The 14,617-nt window shown below is 49.4% G+C and overlaps 1 protein-coding gene across 2 annotated transcripts in view; it reads left to right on the forward strand.

The window, feature by feature from the left end:
* LOC307202153 (arachidonate 12-lipoxygenase, 12R-type-like) overlaps nucleotides 1-14,606 on the forward strand; it is a 26,047-nt gene extending 11,441 nt beyond the window's left edge. For both annotated transcript variants that reach the window (XM_079951876.1, XM_079951875.1), the window contains exons 8-14: nucleotides 648-851; nucleotides 2,269-2,355; nucleotides 3,448-3,617; nucleotides 4,812-4,933; nucleotides 5,563-5,663; nucleotides 7,694-7,864; nucleotides 12,032-14,606. In XM_079951876.1, the coding sequence (XP_079808002.1) occupies nucleotides 648-851; nucleotides 2,269-2,355; nucleotides 3,448-3,617; nucleotides 4,812-4,933; nucleotides 5,563-5,663; nucleotides 7,694-7,864; nucleotides 12,032-12,211 (1,035 nt within the window). In that variant the 3' untranslated portion in view covers nucleotides 12,212-14,606. The remainder of the gene's footprint in view (nucleotides 1-647; nucleotides 852-2,268; nucleotides 2,356-3,447; nucleotides 3,618-4,811; nucleotides 4,934-5,562; nucleotides 5,664-7,693; nucleotides 7,865-12,031) is intronic.
* Nucleotides 14,607-14,617: the final 11 nt, after the last annotated feature.

Below are 14,617 nucleotides of genomic sequence, written 5' to 3' on the forward strand. Positions count from 1 at the left end.
ATGCATTTTAAATAAAAGGACACATTCTACTCATGGAAAAACACACTGATTCCGGGACAGTCTGGGGCCAGATTTAGAAGGTGATGGGCTGGATCCGGCCCCCGGGCCTTAGTGTGCCTACCCATGGTTTAGAGCAGTGGTGTCCAAACTTTTTTCCAAGAGGGCCAGATTTGATGAAGTGAAGGGCCGTGAGTTGCTGAGTGTTTTTTAGTGTTGAAGTTGTTGAGGTTTTTTTGGGATTTTACCCCTGGAAATAAACTGCCACAGGGGCCAGATTAAACTGATTAGGCCCCTGAAAAGGACTTTGGACATGCTTGGTTTAGAGGACAAAGATTCCTGGCTTTGTGCCGTTGCCTCATGGACGGGGGCCTGGTGGGTGAATAGTTTTGTACAACTCAGAAGTGCAAACATATTCCTACGGAAGCCTGACTGCAAAAAAATATGGGTTTACTCCCTGTTGACCTGCGACACCATTTTCGCTTCCCTCCCAAGCATAGCTGTCAACTTTTCCCTTTTCTTGCGAGGAATCCTATTCGGAATAAGGGGATTTCCCTTAAAAAAAGGGAAACATTGACAGCTATGCTCCCAAGGGACTAGTAATTTGCTCTCGAAAAACGACAGCCTCAACAATGCTTTTCTGATTCCAGCTCACCCAGCAACCTGGACCGGAGAGCCCCGTCTTCTTGCCCACCGATTCGGAGTGGGACTGGGCGCTGGCAAAGCTCTGGGTGCGAAACAGCACTTTCCACATCCACGAGGTGCTCACCCACCTGCTGCACACGCACCTGGTGGTGGAAGTCTTCCTGCTGGCCACCCTGCGGCAACTGCCCATGTGCCACCCGGTGCACAAGGTAGGTTTGGGTTGCAGGGAGGGCCGGCCCTGCCGTTGGGCAGCGTGAGGTGGCTGCCTCAGGCGGCACATTCTGAGAGGCGGTGGTGCCCCTCAGCTCTTCCTCCTGAGCTCCCTGACCCTCTCCTTGGAGAAGAGAGCTGTGTATCACACCTTTAGGTAAAGGGACCTGAAATATACTCGGAGTGGAGTGTGGATTTCATGCTCTTTATTCAGCTCATAGTAGTGAGGAGGAATGGAAGTTCCCCCAGAATGTCTGCTTTATATACATGATTTACACAATGGGCCCCACATAATTGGTTAATTCTGGGATTCACCGGTAGGCCAATCAGGTTGCGGATTCACTTCCACCTGGAGCTGGATTGGGTGGCTCCTGTGGACCAATCAGACTGCTGCATTCTGAATCCTATTGTTCTAGGACCAATCAGACTGCTGCCTTTTGGATCCTATTCAACTCAGTACATAACAGGACCCCTGACTGTTAAATCCAGTCGCGGACGACTCTGGGGTTGTGGTGCTCATCTCGCTTTACTGACCTTGACCTTGCAGAGAAATCATTTGGTCAGTTTGAGAATCAAAATGGTTTCAGGGCTATTTTCCTGTGCTGCTTCAGACATGTGGTTTATATATTTATGTACGTATTTGCCTGGTACATTTATGAACATTTATTATATATATAAGACCTTGAAATTTTTATTTCATTATTATTAGGGAATTGGCTTTGCAACAAATGTGTCTGTTAGGTCCAACGGCATGCAAAGACGCATATGTTGGGAGAAATTCACTCTAAACCTCCTTCATGGGATGTTTTAAAGCAAAGGGAGGGGTGGCCATCTGCCACACATTTTTTAACTGCGTCGTAGGGGGTTGGACTTCACTCTCTGGGGTCCCTTAAAGGTAAAGGTAAAGGGACCCCTGACCATTAGGTCCAGCCGTGGCCGACTCTGGGGTTGCGGCGCTCATCTCGCTTTATTGGCCGAGGGAGCCGGCGTCCAGCTTCCGGGTCATGTGGCCAGCAGGACTAAGCCGCTTCTGGCGAACCAGAGCAGTGCACGGAAACGCCGTTTACCTTCCCGCCAGAGTGGTACCTATTTATCTACTTGCACTTTGAGGTGCTTCCGAACTGCTAGGTGGGCAGGAGCAGGGACCGAGCAATGGGAGCTCACCCCGTAGCGGGGATTCGAACTGCCAACCTTCTGATCGACGAGTCCTAGGCTCTGTGGTTTAACCCACAGCGCCACCCGCATTGGGGTCCCTTACAATTCTGCAATTCTATGAAAATATTTGTGGAGGGTGGACATACCCAGAGTTGGCCTGAGCAAGGTTTGGGGAAGGGGGTGATCTCACCTCTCCCTTGGGCTCCCCCCACCCTCTGTGACCCCCTTTCTCTGACCTTGTTTTATCTCTCTCACCTGCAGCTGTTAATCCCACACTTCAGATATACGCTCCATATCAACGTCTTGGGCAGGGGGAATCTCTTTGCTCCAGGCGGCCTCATAGACCTGGTAAGCGCGGATTTGCTTAACCCTTAGTAGTCTGATCCTGGGGCCAGTTGCCCACGATTAAGATTTTTAATAATAATAATAAATTATTTATACCCCACCCATCTGGCTGGGTTTTCCCAGCCACTCTGGGCGGCTTCCAACGGAATACTAAAAACACGATAAAACATCAAACATTAAAAAACCTCCCTAAACAGGGCTGCCTTCAGCTGTCTTCTAAAACTCAAATAGTTGTTTATTTCCTTGACATCTGATGGGAGGGTGTTCCACAGGGCGGGCACCACCACTGAGAAGGCCCTCTGCCTGGTTCCCTGTAGCTTCACTTCTCGCAGGGAGGGAACCGCCAGAAGGCCCTCAGAGCTGGACCTCCGTGTCCAGGCTGAACGATGGGGGTGGAATATGCACAGCTTGCAGACTTAACATATAGAATGAGAGAACAAGAAGAACATATGTTTAGAGAAGATTGGAAAGCGTTTATTGAATATATGGGAAATAACTGTGTACAGCTGAAAATGCTGGCAGCATTGAAATAAATTCAGCAGTGTAAATAAGTTTTGATGGATGGAATACTGAATGGTATAGTTTTTGTAAAATATGCAGGGTTTTTTGATATGTAACATGAACCATGGAAAGAGGAGAAGGGAAGTCGTTGATATCTTAAGGATGTAAGAAAGAGTAATTTAAACTGTAAAACAGAAAATTTAATAAAAAATTATATACAAAAAAAGAAGAAATAATCATAATAGCAGCAATAATAATAATAATAATAATAATAATAATAATAATAATAATAATATAATGAATACAGGTGCTTTCCTGTTTCTGAGCTCAGCAGCTTACCTGCTTCACATACCATCCAATTTTTTCAGACCCCAAACTGGGACATGTGTCTTCTGGGATGCTCTCCCAGGAGATTTTCGCGACCCATACCTCTCTGCCCCTCCCAGGTGCTTTTTCAGCGCAAGAGCACCCAAAACGGCTGCCGTGATCTCTCATGAAAAAACGAGATGTCCCTTTTTCCCAGGGCACTTGGCCGCTTTGCATTTGCTCCACCGTGTTACAAGCTCCTGAAAAAGGGCCTTTTCTCTCTCCCAGGCCACGGCCACGGGCTTCCATGGTCTGTCACACCTGCTGGCTAAAGGTCTTTCGATGCTGACGTATTCCACCCTCTGCCTCCCTGACGATCTCCGAGAGAGGGGGCTGGAGTCGCTCCCCGGCTACTACTACAAGGAGGACGGCATGAAGCTCTGGGAAGCCATCGAGAGGTGCGATCCTGGCTCCGGGAGGGCGGAAAGCGAGGGCAAGCCTTCCTGCTGGAGACACTGGGAGGGCTGCAAAGGCAGACCTCCAGCCCATCTCTTCAAATCCTGGAATTCCTAGACTTGGGAAGGAACAAGATTTAAACTACAGTGGTACCTCGGGTTACAGACGCTTCAGGTTACAGACTCCGCTAACCCAGAAATAGGACCTCAGGTTAAGAACTTTGCTTCAGGATGAGAACAGAAATCGTGCTCCGGTGGCACGGCAGCAGCGGGAGTCCCCATTAGCTAAAGTGGTGCTTCAGGTTAAGAACAGTTTCAGGTTAAGAACGGATCTCCAGAACGAATTAAGTACATAACCAGAGGTGCCACTGTATTGCTAAGTAGTTCACGTCATTTGCAAGCATAATCTCACAGGGGAAGAAGCCATCATTACGGACACGCTTAGGTCAAGAGAGTTTCTCTGGCGCCTTCGTCGGTAAGATAGTTCAACCATCAGACATATCAGTCTGTGAGACTAGATGAGGCCAATGGAGGCCCATCTACTGCGGCATTCTCTTTTTGCAGTGACCAATAATAATAATAATAATTTTATTTATACCCTGCCACTCTGGGCGGCTCCCAACAGAATATTTAAAAAAACCGGTAAAACATCAAACATAAAAAACTTCCCTAAACAGGGCTGCCTTTTAGATGTCTTCTAAATGTCAGAGAGTTGTGTATTTCCTTGACACCTTCTGTGAGGGTGTTCCACAGGGTGGGCCCTCTGCCTGGTTCCCTGTAACTTTGCTTCTTGCAGTGAGGGAACCGCCAGAAGGCCCTCGGAGCTGGACCTCAGTGTCCGGGCAGAACGATGCGGGTGGAGACTCTCCTTCAGGTATATTGGGCCTTTGAGGCCGTTTAGGGTTTCAAGGTCAGCACCAACACTTTGAATTGTGCTTGGAAACGTACTGGGAGCCAATGTAGGTCTTTCGGGACTGGTGTTATGTGGTCTTGGCGGCCGCTCCCAGTCACCAGTCTGGCTGCCGCCTTCTAGTCTAGCATACCACAGTCATTCTTTGCCAGCTGGGGACTGATGGGAGTTGTAATCCCACACCTCCGGAGGCCAACAGATTGCACAGAGGGAAAAACCATTTTCTCCTCCTGTGTCCTCACCGGCCACTGCCACCGACTCTTTCCCTTCTCCTCTCATTGCTGCAGCTTTGTGAAGGGCATTGTCCATCTCTACTACAAAAGTGACAGTTCTGTCAAGGAGGATCCTGAACTCCAGGCCTGGGTGGCTGAGATTTTCGACAAGTGCTTTTTCCAGCGAGAGTCCTCTGGTAAGATCTGCTTCCCACACCCTCTTCATCGCGAGCTACAAAAATGGTCGCCGGACCCTGAATTGCCTCATGATGCGACCACCTCTGGGCATAGCTGTCAACTGTCCCTTATTTGGCAGGAAATTCCCTTATCCCAGCGCTGTGTCCCGCTGCTGTCCCTTATTGATGATGTCCCTTAAATTTCCTGGGTTTCAAAGGAAGCAGCTCCTCTCCCTCCCTCCCTGCCGGCCAGGGAGGAGGGAGGCTCCAACTTGTTGCTTGGTTGCTTTGCTGACCCAGTAAGGAGTCTAAGAACAACTGGGTGGGTGGAGCTTGCATGCTTTGTGCCGATCAAATCGGCCGCGTTGCCTGGGGACTCGCCTTTGCTCAGCGCTTCCCAGCGGAGAGGTGACGGTGGTTTTCCTTGCTGCATCCCCTTTGCCAGGTTGCTGCACTGTGGAAACCACCGCTTGAGGCTTCGTTTGGCTGCTGGTTGACTAAAATCCCTTATTTTGGCTACTGATCCCTTATTTTCGAGGCTGCTGGTCCCTTACTTTCAAATCTATAAGTTGACAGCTATGCCTCTGGGGGAGGTTGTGGGGCTCAGTTGAGTGGGGTGGCACCTTGACCCCAATTTTGCTTCCTTCCAGGCTTCCCTGAGCATCTAGAAACCATTGCCCAGCTCACCAAATACCTCACCATGGTAATATTTACCTGCTCCATCCGCCATGCCAGCGTCAACAACGGCCAGGTTGGGGTCTTCATCTTTCTCTTGCTCTTTAACTCTGTGGAAGGCAAATGATTGCATAGAGAGGGAAAGGAGAGGGAGAATCGTGTCTATGTGGGGGTGTCAGAACTGCATTCCTCATGGAAGGGGACGCGGGTGGCGCTGTGGTCTAAACCACTGAGCCTCTTGGGCTTGCCGATCGGAAGGTCGGCGGTTCGAATCCCCACAATGGGGTGAGCTCCCATTGCTCTGTCCTGGCTCCTGTCAACCTAGCAGTTTGAAAGCACACCAGCGCAAGAAGATAAATAGGTACCACTGTGGTGGGAAGGTAAATGGCACTCGTCACAGTGTCCCGTTGCACCAGAAGCGGCTTAGTTCTGCTGGCCACATGACCCAGAACGCTGTCTGCGGACAAACGCCGGCTCCCTTGGCCTGCAAGCGAGATGAGCGCCGCAACCCCATAGTCGCCTTTGACTGGACATAACCATCCAGGGGTCCTTTACCTATCCTCATGCTCCCCAGATGTCATTGGACTCCAGTTCCCACCATCCACAACCACCACAACCAATGGCCAGGTGAAACAGGAGTGGTCTCCAACAACACCTGGAGGGCACCAGGTTGGGGAGGAGTGGTGTAGACAATTCTGAGCCAGGTGGACCAATGCTGGTTCCCCATGTCACGGTCTGGTTCATGGGTGATCGAAGTCCCAGCTGGCCCATAACCCTGTTGTTGGGATACTGCCAGGGAGACGGGGGCATCAGGCAGGCCCCCAGCTGGCTCCGATCACCGGTCTCCTGTGGAACAACATCATTCAGTCAGTGACACGAGCCTCAGATACGTTTAGAGACCCGTGTACGCTCTGTCAGCAGAGTGTGTAAATCTCCACAACGGAAGAGGTGGCCAGAGAGAGATGTGCAAGCATATTTACAGCATTTAATTCAGCATAGCTCAGGAACAAAGGAAAACATGTCTGCTTGCCTTCGTGTCCAGCAAAAACAGCAGTAAAGCTAAAGCAAACGCAACATATAATGGAAGTTCCCAGAAGACGCTGGAACAGGCATGTGAGACACAATAGCCTGGTCCCTTTTAAGGTAGAACGGAACTACCATACTTTTCGCTCTATAGGACGCACTAGTCCCCCTCCAAAAATTAAGGGGGAATGTGTGTGCGTCCTATGGAGCGAATGCAGGCTCCTTGGCTTCAGCGATAGCAACGCAAAGCTTCCGAAGCACAGAGGGAGCACTCCCTCCACGCTCTGGAGGCTTCGTGTTGCTTTCGCTGAAGCCTGGAGAGCGAGAGGGGTCGGTGCACACCGACTGTGCTGGCTTCAGAATCTCCCCCTCTCTACTCAGCACCCCTTCAGCCAAGTGGGAGGAGAAATGGAAGGGGCTCTGTTTCTCCTGCCGCTTCGCTGAAGGGGCGCTGAATAGAAAGGGGGAGATTTCTTTTTCTTGTTTTCCCCCTCTAAAACAATGTGCGTCCGATGGCCCGGTGCGTCCTATAGAGCGAAAAATACGGTATATCCTAACAGTCGGGATGGTGGGGTGGGAGCAGGAACGGGAGTCCAGAAGCCAGGAGTCAGGAAGCCAAGAGTCTGAGGGTCAGAGAGCCGGAAGTCAAGAAGCCAAGGGTCCGAGGGTCAAGAAGCAAGGAGTCACGAAGTCAGGGGTCTGAGGATCAGGAGTCAAGTGCAGCAAGGCAGGGAACAAGGCAGGGAAATGCTGACCTTATATCCCTTCCTGGCTCTTGCCACCAGGTGCTGTGAGTTACCAATCAGCCTCACCTGTGAGGCCACACCTTGCCTCTTCAGAATAAACTTAGGAAGGCCCTAGTCCTGCAGAGTCCTATTGGTCACAGGCCTGGCTCCTGCATGCACACCTGACACCCCAGCCTCACCCAATGGAGAATCTCCCTCCTCCCTCCAAGGTTCAATCCCAGCGAACATCCTCTGTGAATCTCTCAGGTGACCCATCTCCCCATGCGCAGGCGGAGGAAGGGTCCCAGGTGCCTTTCGACCACCCAGAGCCCTCTAACCTCCAACTCTTCTTCTCCAGTTTGATTTTGGCGCCTGGATGCCCAACTACCCCTCCTCCATGAGGAAGCCACCCCCAAAAATCAAGGGCGGGGCGACGTTCGAGAGCGTCCTGGAGACTTTGCCGGACGTCAGCACAACCTGTAACACTTTGCTACTCCTTTGGCTGCTTAGCAAGGAACCGGAGGATAGGGTAAGAGGAAGATGGGACATTGACGGGGGGTGTTTATTGGGTTGTTATTTTGATTACATATGTTGTGGTTTTATGTTTTGATTTTGTTCGGTGAACCGCCCTGAGACCTCCGGCTACAGGGCGGTATATAAATTCAATACAGTGGTACCTCGGGTTACATACGCTTCAGGTTACATACGCTTCAGGTTACAGACTCTGCTAACCCAGAAATAGTACTTCAGGTTAAGAACTTTGCTTCAGGATGAGAACAGAAATCGTGCTCCGGTGGTGCGGCAGCAGCAGGAGGCCCCATTAGCTAAAGTGGTGCTTCAGGTTAAGGACAGTTTCAGATTAAGTACGGACCTCCGGAACGAATTACGTACTTAACCCGAGGTACCACTGTAAATCAATCATCATCAGCAGACTTTTTCAGCAGGGGGCACCGTGGTCCACTATCCCTCAGACCTTGTGGGGGGCCAGACTATATTTTTTGGGGGGGGAAATGAACGAATTCCTATGCCCCACAAATGACCCAGAGATGCATTTTAAATAAAAGGGCACATTCTACTCATGTAAAAACACACTGTTTCCTGGACCGTCTGCGGGCCGGACTGAGAAGGCGATTGGGCCGGATCTGGCCCCCGGGCCTTAGTTTGCCTACCCATGATCATCGTCGTCATGGAATCTTGGAATTGTTGAGTTGGAAGGGAGCCCCGGGTCATCTAGTCCAACCCCCCAGAATGTGGGAATCTCAACTAAAGCATCCATGACAGATGGCCATCTCCTTATCTGGGACACAGCACAGCCAGAGCAAGAAAAGGTGTATGCTGGATTCTGCTACCAAGCAACCAAAGGGCCATCCTGAACGGGACAGTGTCGAGTAGTGGTTAGCGCTGGACTAACTCAGCGATGAGGCTCCCTTGGTGAAGCTGGGCTAGTCGTTCTCTGTCGGCCTGGCCTACCTTGCAAAGTTGTTGTTAGGGTAAAAGTGTGTTGAGGAGAAAGCCATGAGCCCCTTGGAGGAAAAAGGGGGGGTGAAGGGTGGGATTCAATTAAGTTTTACTCATTGAAATAAATGCACACAGTTATTCGGTTCAGCGAATCTGCTCTGAGGAAAACTTAGTTCAATCCCACCCTAAATGTAATAATATTAGGAATGTTGGGGGTATTAGATTCAGTTCACATTTATAGGCAAAATTACCTTATTCTCACTTTTTTGGGGGGGTGGGGAACACAAATCGAAATGCAGCCATTCGTTGGAAGTTGTAATTCCCTGAATTTTGCAATGCGATTCTTTAGCCAAGCAAGATGTTTACAAAAATACAACATACCGTATTTTTTGCTCTATAAGACTCACTTTTTCCCTCCTAAAAAGTAAGGGGGAATGTGTGTGTGTCTTATGGAGCGAATGCAGGCTGTGCAGCTATCCCAGAAGCCAGAACAGCAAGAGGGATCACTGCTTTCGCTGCACAGCGATCCCTCTTGTTGTTCTGGCTTCTGTGATTCAGAATATTTTTTTTCTTGTTTTCCTCCTCCAAAAACTAGGTGCGTCTTATGGTCTGGTGTGTGTCTTATAGAGCGAAAAATACAGTAATCATTTGAAAAATTGTATATGAGGCAACATTTCAGACAAAGAGGTTATATTAGGAGAAATCCGCACCAAGATGCTGATTAATTTTCACGAGGAATTGCTTTTTATTTTTTTATTTTGATACTTTTGCAAATTCATGGAAATGTGAATAACTGAATTTTAGAATGGCAAAATGAGAAACTGAGAAAAACCAAAGCCGACCGATTCGCCCATCACTAAGTAATATAATCTGAAATTCATTTTATTTATTTAACAAATCTTACATGCGGCTTACTAGAACAAAACACCTCTAAGCAATTTATTGTTTTCCTATTAAGTGGTTCAATTAATTGTTACTGCTCTGAATTTTATTGCGTTATTATCTTCCTTAGCAGATCATGGGCTATTACCATCAAAAAGTTATTCCCAATGTTGAGTCAGAATCTCCTTTTTGTAACTTTAATCCATTGGTTCAGGTCCTATACTCTGGAGCAAGACGAAACAAGCTTGCTCCATCTTCCATGAAACAGACCTTTAGCTATTTGAAGATGGTTATAATTGTCACCTCTCAAATTCCTAAACATCCCCAACTCCTTCCACCATTCAAACTTGGTCGCCCTCCTCTGCACACCTTCCAGTTTGTCAATATCCTTTTTTAAACTGTGATGCCCAGAATTGGACACAGTATTCCAGGTGGGCTGTGGCCAAGGCAGAATAGAGTGGGACTATTACTTCCTTTGTCCTAGACACTAGATTTCTGCTGATGCAGCCTAGAATAGCATTAGCCTTTGTTGCTGCTGCATCACGCTGCCGACTCGTGTTAAGCTTGCGGTCTATTAAGACCCCTAGTTCCTTTTCACACGATCTATGCTTTTTTATAGGGTGGGAGGTAGGGGACACTGGGGACGAGTTTATGTGGGATGTAATCCACTGGGAGCAGTCAAGTACAACATTCCTTGTTTTCCTAGAGTGGACATGCAAGGGAATGTTTGGTCCAGCCAGTCGAAACTTCCTGTTCCTCCTGGCCTGGAGAATCCTTCCGTGCGCATGGGAGTAGTGGGTGGGCGTGGCCTTTCCAGACCTGGTAAAAAGACAAGGCATGTTGCCACTCTCCCTCTTTTCCATCTTCTTTTCATCCTGAGAACTTCCTGGAATGAACTGCTGGCTGCCAGCCAAGCAGTCCCTCAGGTCCTCTCCCTTATGGGGTAAACCTGTTAGTATAAGTTTGTGACTTTAAGCCTGAAGCCTGTCTTCAGGGATCACACTGTGCTCTGATCGTGAGTAAACTTTCTTCTTATTGCTTATGAATAAGAATATGGCGTCTTTATTCTTTTAGGAGAGATTCAAGGGGTTGTTGGTGTTTAGTCGTTTAGTTGTGTCCGCCTCTTCATGACCCCTGGACCAGAGCACGCCAGGCACTCCTGTCTTCCACTGCCTCCCGCAGTTTGGTCAAACTCATGCTGGTCCCTTCGAGAACACTGTCCCACCATCTTGTCCTCTGTTGTCCCCTTCTCCTTGTGCCCTTCATCTTTCCCAACATCACGGTCTTTTCCAGGGAGTCTTCTCTTCTCATGAGGGGCCAAAGTCTTGGAGCCTCAGCTTCAGGATCTGTCCTTCCAGTGAGCACTCAGGGCTGATTTCCTTCAGAATGGAGAGGTTGGATCTTCTTGCAGTCCATGGGACTCTCAAGAGTCTCCTCCAGCACCAGAATTCAAAAGCACCAATTCTTCAGCAATCAGCCTTCTTGATGGTCCAGCTCTCACTTCCATACATCACTACTGGGAAAACCAGAGCTTTAACTATATGGACCTAGTCACTAGTTATTGTTGTTTAGTCGTTTAGTCGTGTCCGACTCTTCGTGACCCCATGGACCAGAGCACGCCAGGCCCTCCTGTCTTCCACTGCCTCCTGCAGTTTGGTCAAACTCATGTTAGTAGCTTCGAGAACACTGTCCCACCATCTCATCCTCTGTCGTCCCCTTCTCCTTGTGCCCTCCATCGTTCCCAACACCAGGGTCTTTTCCAGGGAGTCTTCTCTTCTCATGAGGTGGCCAAAGTCTTGGAGCCTCAGCTTCAGGATCTGTCCTTCCAGTGAGCACTCAGGGCTGATTTCCTTCAGAATGGAGAGGTTTGATATTCTTGCAGTCCATGTGACTCTCAAGAGTCTCCTCCAGCACCATAATTCAAAAGCATCCATTCTTCGACCATCAGCCTTCTTTATGGTCCAGCTCTCACTTCCACACATCACTACTGGGAAACCATAGCTTTAACTATACAGATCTTTGTCAGCAAGGTGATATCTCTGCTTTTTAAGATACTGTCTTGTCTTACCAAGCAAATATTAGAACACATTTCAATCTGGACAAGCCAGATTGAATTGCGTATTGTCTTAAGAAATTCACACTAGTTTGCAACTAGCTTTCTGCTGTGTAAAGGCGAATGCACTTTGCTGTGTAAAGGAACTTGCTAATGCAAGTTATGAAGGATGTTAATAAACAATATATCCTCTCCTGCCACCCTGAACATTCCCACAATTTCTAGCACCAAGGGGGCAGTGGCCCCCAAAGGCAGGGAAAAACCTTTTCTAGAACCTCACCCTCGTTTCTCGTCTCCCTCCAGAGACCGCTGGGTTGCTATCCTGATGAACATTTCACAGAAGAGGGGCCGAAGGAGGTAATCGCAGCTTTCCAGAACCGCCTGGCCCAGATCTCCACGGAAATTGAGGAGCGGAACCGGAGACTGCCTCTTCCTTACCACTATCTCAACCCCCCGGAAGTAGAAAACAGCACGTCCATCTGAGCACAGCTGTCTCCCAGCCTGCTCTGCAAAGAGGCGCCTTGAAGACTAAGGTTCACAAAAGCCAGGGATGCCCTGTGGACCTGCCACACCCCATAGCGTTGACACGTTGAACCTCCACGTTTGGGGCTTTGAGGCCTGATGCTTGCAAGGGTGACCAGACCAGGCAGGAGAGTGGAGTTGTCCCATCTTTTCCAGCTCTATTTTGTACGGCATTCGCTACTGGTTGCTCCTGAAACTGCTTGCCTGCTCCTCCAACACCCCCCCCAAAAAAATATATATTGGAGAAACTGCATAACATTGCATGGCGATGGTCCATTCGAAATGCAGCTTGGCCTCCTTTCTCCCGGACCCCTAGGAAATCTCAGGCCTCCAAGGCTAGATTTGGGACAGGTAGACGAAGTTGCATCTTAACCTAGTGGAACTATGGGAAAGTCATTCCCTGCGGGAGGCAGCGATGGCTGTCAACTTGGGCAGCTTCGAAAAAGAAGCACACAGGTTGGTGAAGGATAAGGCTGTAAACGTCTGCAAAGCCTTGATGGCTAGGTTCTCCCTCCACTGTCAGAGGCGACGTGTCTCTGAAAACCAGTCGCTGGGGCTCATCTGTGGGGAGACCACTGCTGCTGATCTCAGGTACTGCTTGTGGACTTGCCCCTGGGATATCTATGTTAGGATCTAGTTCAGTTCCACCTTAAAAGGAACAGGCATGGCTGTTGTGTGTCTCATGCCTGTTTACATTCCAGCACAGCTTGCTGGGAACTTCCGTTGTATATTGCTTTTGCTATGCTGCTGTTTGCTTGGACACGAAGGGAAGCAGGCATGTTTTTCCTTTGTTCCTGATGCTGAATAAACGCTTGTAAATAACGCTTACACATGTCTCTGTCCGCCACTTCCATTGTGAGAAGTTATTCACTCTGCTGATAAGAGCGTGCTCAGCTTCTGAAGGCTTCTGAGGTTTGAGTCGCTGATTGATGCTGTTCTGAGAACTGGAATTCGCCTGGCTTCCGGCCAGTGGCTGGAGCCAGCTGGGGGCCTGCCAAATGCCCCCCGTCTCCCCGGACGCATCCCAACAATCTGCTTGGCTGCTGTGAGAACACGATGGTGGACCTATATGTGTCATTCATCTGACCGATCATGTGCTCTTCCTTCCTTACTAAGTTTCGCTAGTTGCAAAAACGACCGGTTTTCCAACTTGTGCACCAGTTGCTCTTATTGTGAATCAGATTCAGAGGCTGAACCTGAGGAATCCCAGCCTGCTGGCTGAGCCGGGGCTGGGGCTTGAACCTGAAGGGCCCTCACCTGTGCTGGATCCTCAGGAGCAGACACCAGCTGAATCCGCTCTGGCTCCAGAGGTGATGGAGGACCCATTGCCTGCAGGTGCTCCTCTCTCAGCCCCGTCAGAGGAAGGTGAGGTTGCCTCTGGGTCCAGTAACCTTCCAGCCTCTCCTGAGCTGCAGAGGCTCAGGACAGAGAGGCGGAGGGAACTAAGTTCCCGCAGGAGGAGTGCTCGCCTCCAGGCCAGGAGAGGCGAGTCACCTGTGGACCGGGACCGCCCTATGCCTTGGGGCAGATAAAAGCCAGCCAGCCCCAGTCCCAGGTTGCGGGAGCAACATTGCTGGTAGCCTGTTCCCTGTCCTGCTCTTCTGCCAGAGTTCCTGACCACGCCCGACTCCTTGCCTTGGACCCCACTTCAGCTTTGGACCGGACACAGACCACGCCGCACGGTAAACCCCCCGGGACCAGCACACTTATCTTTGGACGCTTTCCCTCTGTGTTTCTAGGGAGTGACTAATAAACATGTCCCTTTCGAGCCTTCCTAACCATTACAGAATCATAGAATTGGAAGGGACCCGAGGGTCATCCAGTCCAACCCTCTGGAATGTAGGATTCTCAACGAAAGCATCCATGACAGATGACCATCTATTAATATATCTTGTGCCCCAAATATTTGGTTTTGGAGAGTTGTGGAAATACTGTAACTGTTTTGGATTCACTTTGAATTACATTTTTGAGATGTATACAAATGCAATTGGGATGTCTTGGGTTACTCAAGTTTCAAATGTGGCTTTAGCTCAGGCTTCGCTCAATGGGGTGGTGGCCCCCAGATGTTTCGGACTACAATTCCCATCAGCCCTGGCAACATATGATCATGTCACGGATGCTTAAGTTGAGATTCCTGCATAGAAGGGGGTTAGACTAAATGACCGTTGGGGGTCTCTTCCAACTCTACAATTCTATGGCTCTCTGTTGGCTGGGGCCGATGGGAGTTATGTTCCAAAACACCTGGACGCCACCCTGTGCTTACAGTAGGGAGTAGGATTATTGTGACCAAGGAACAAAGCCCCAAGCAGGAGAGTCAGAGCAATGTTGGGCGTTTGCTTGAATCCAAGGTTGTGGCTATGGAACAAA

The sequence above is a fragment of the Podarcis cretensis genome (genome assembly GCF_951804945.1).
Source record: "Podarcis cretensis genome assembly, chromosome: 13".
NCBI lineage: Eukaryota > Metazoa > Chordata > Lepidosauria > Squamata > Lacertidae > Podarcis > Podarcis cretensis.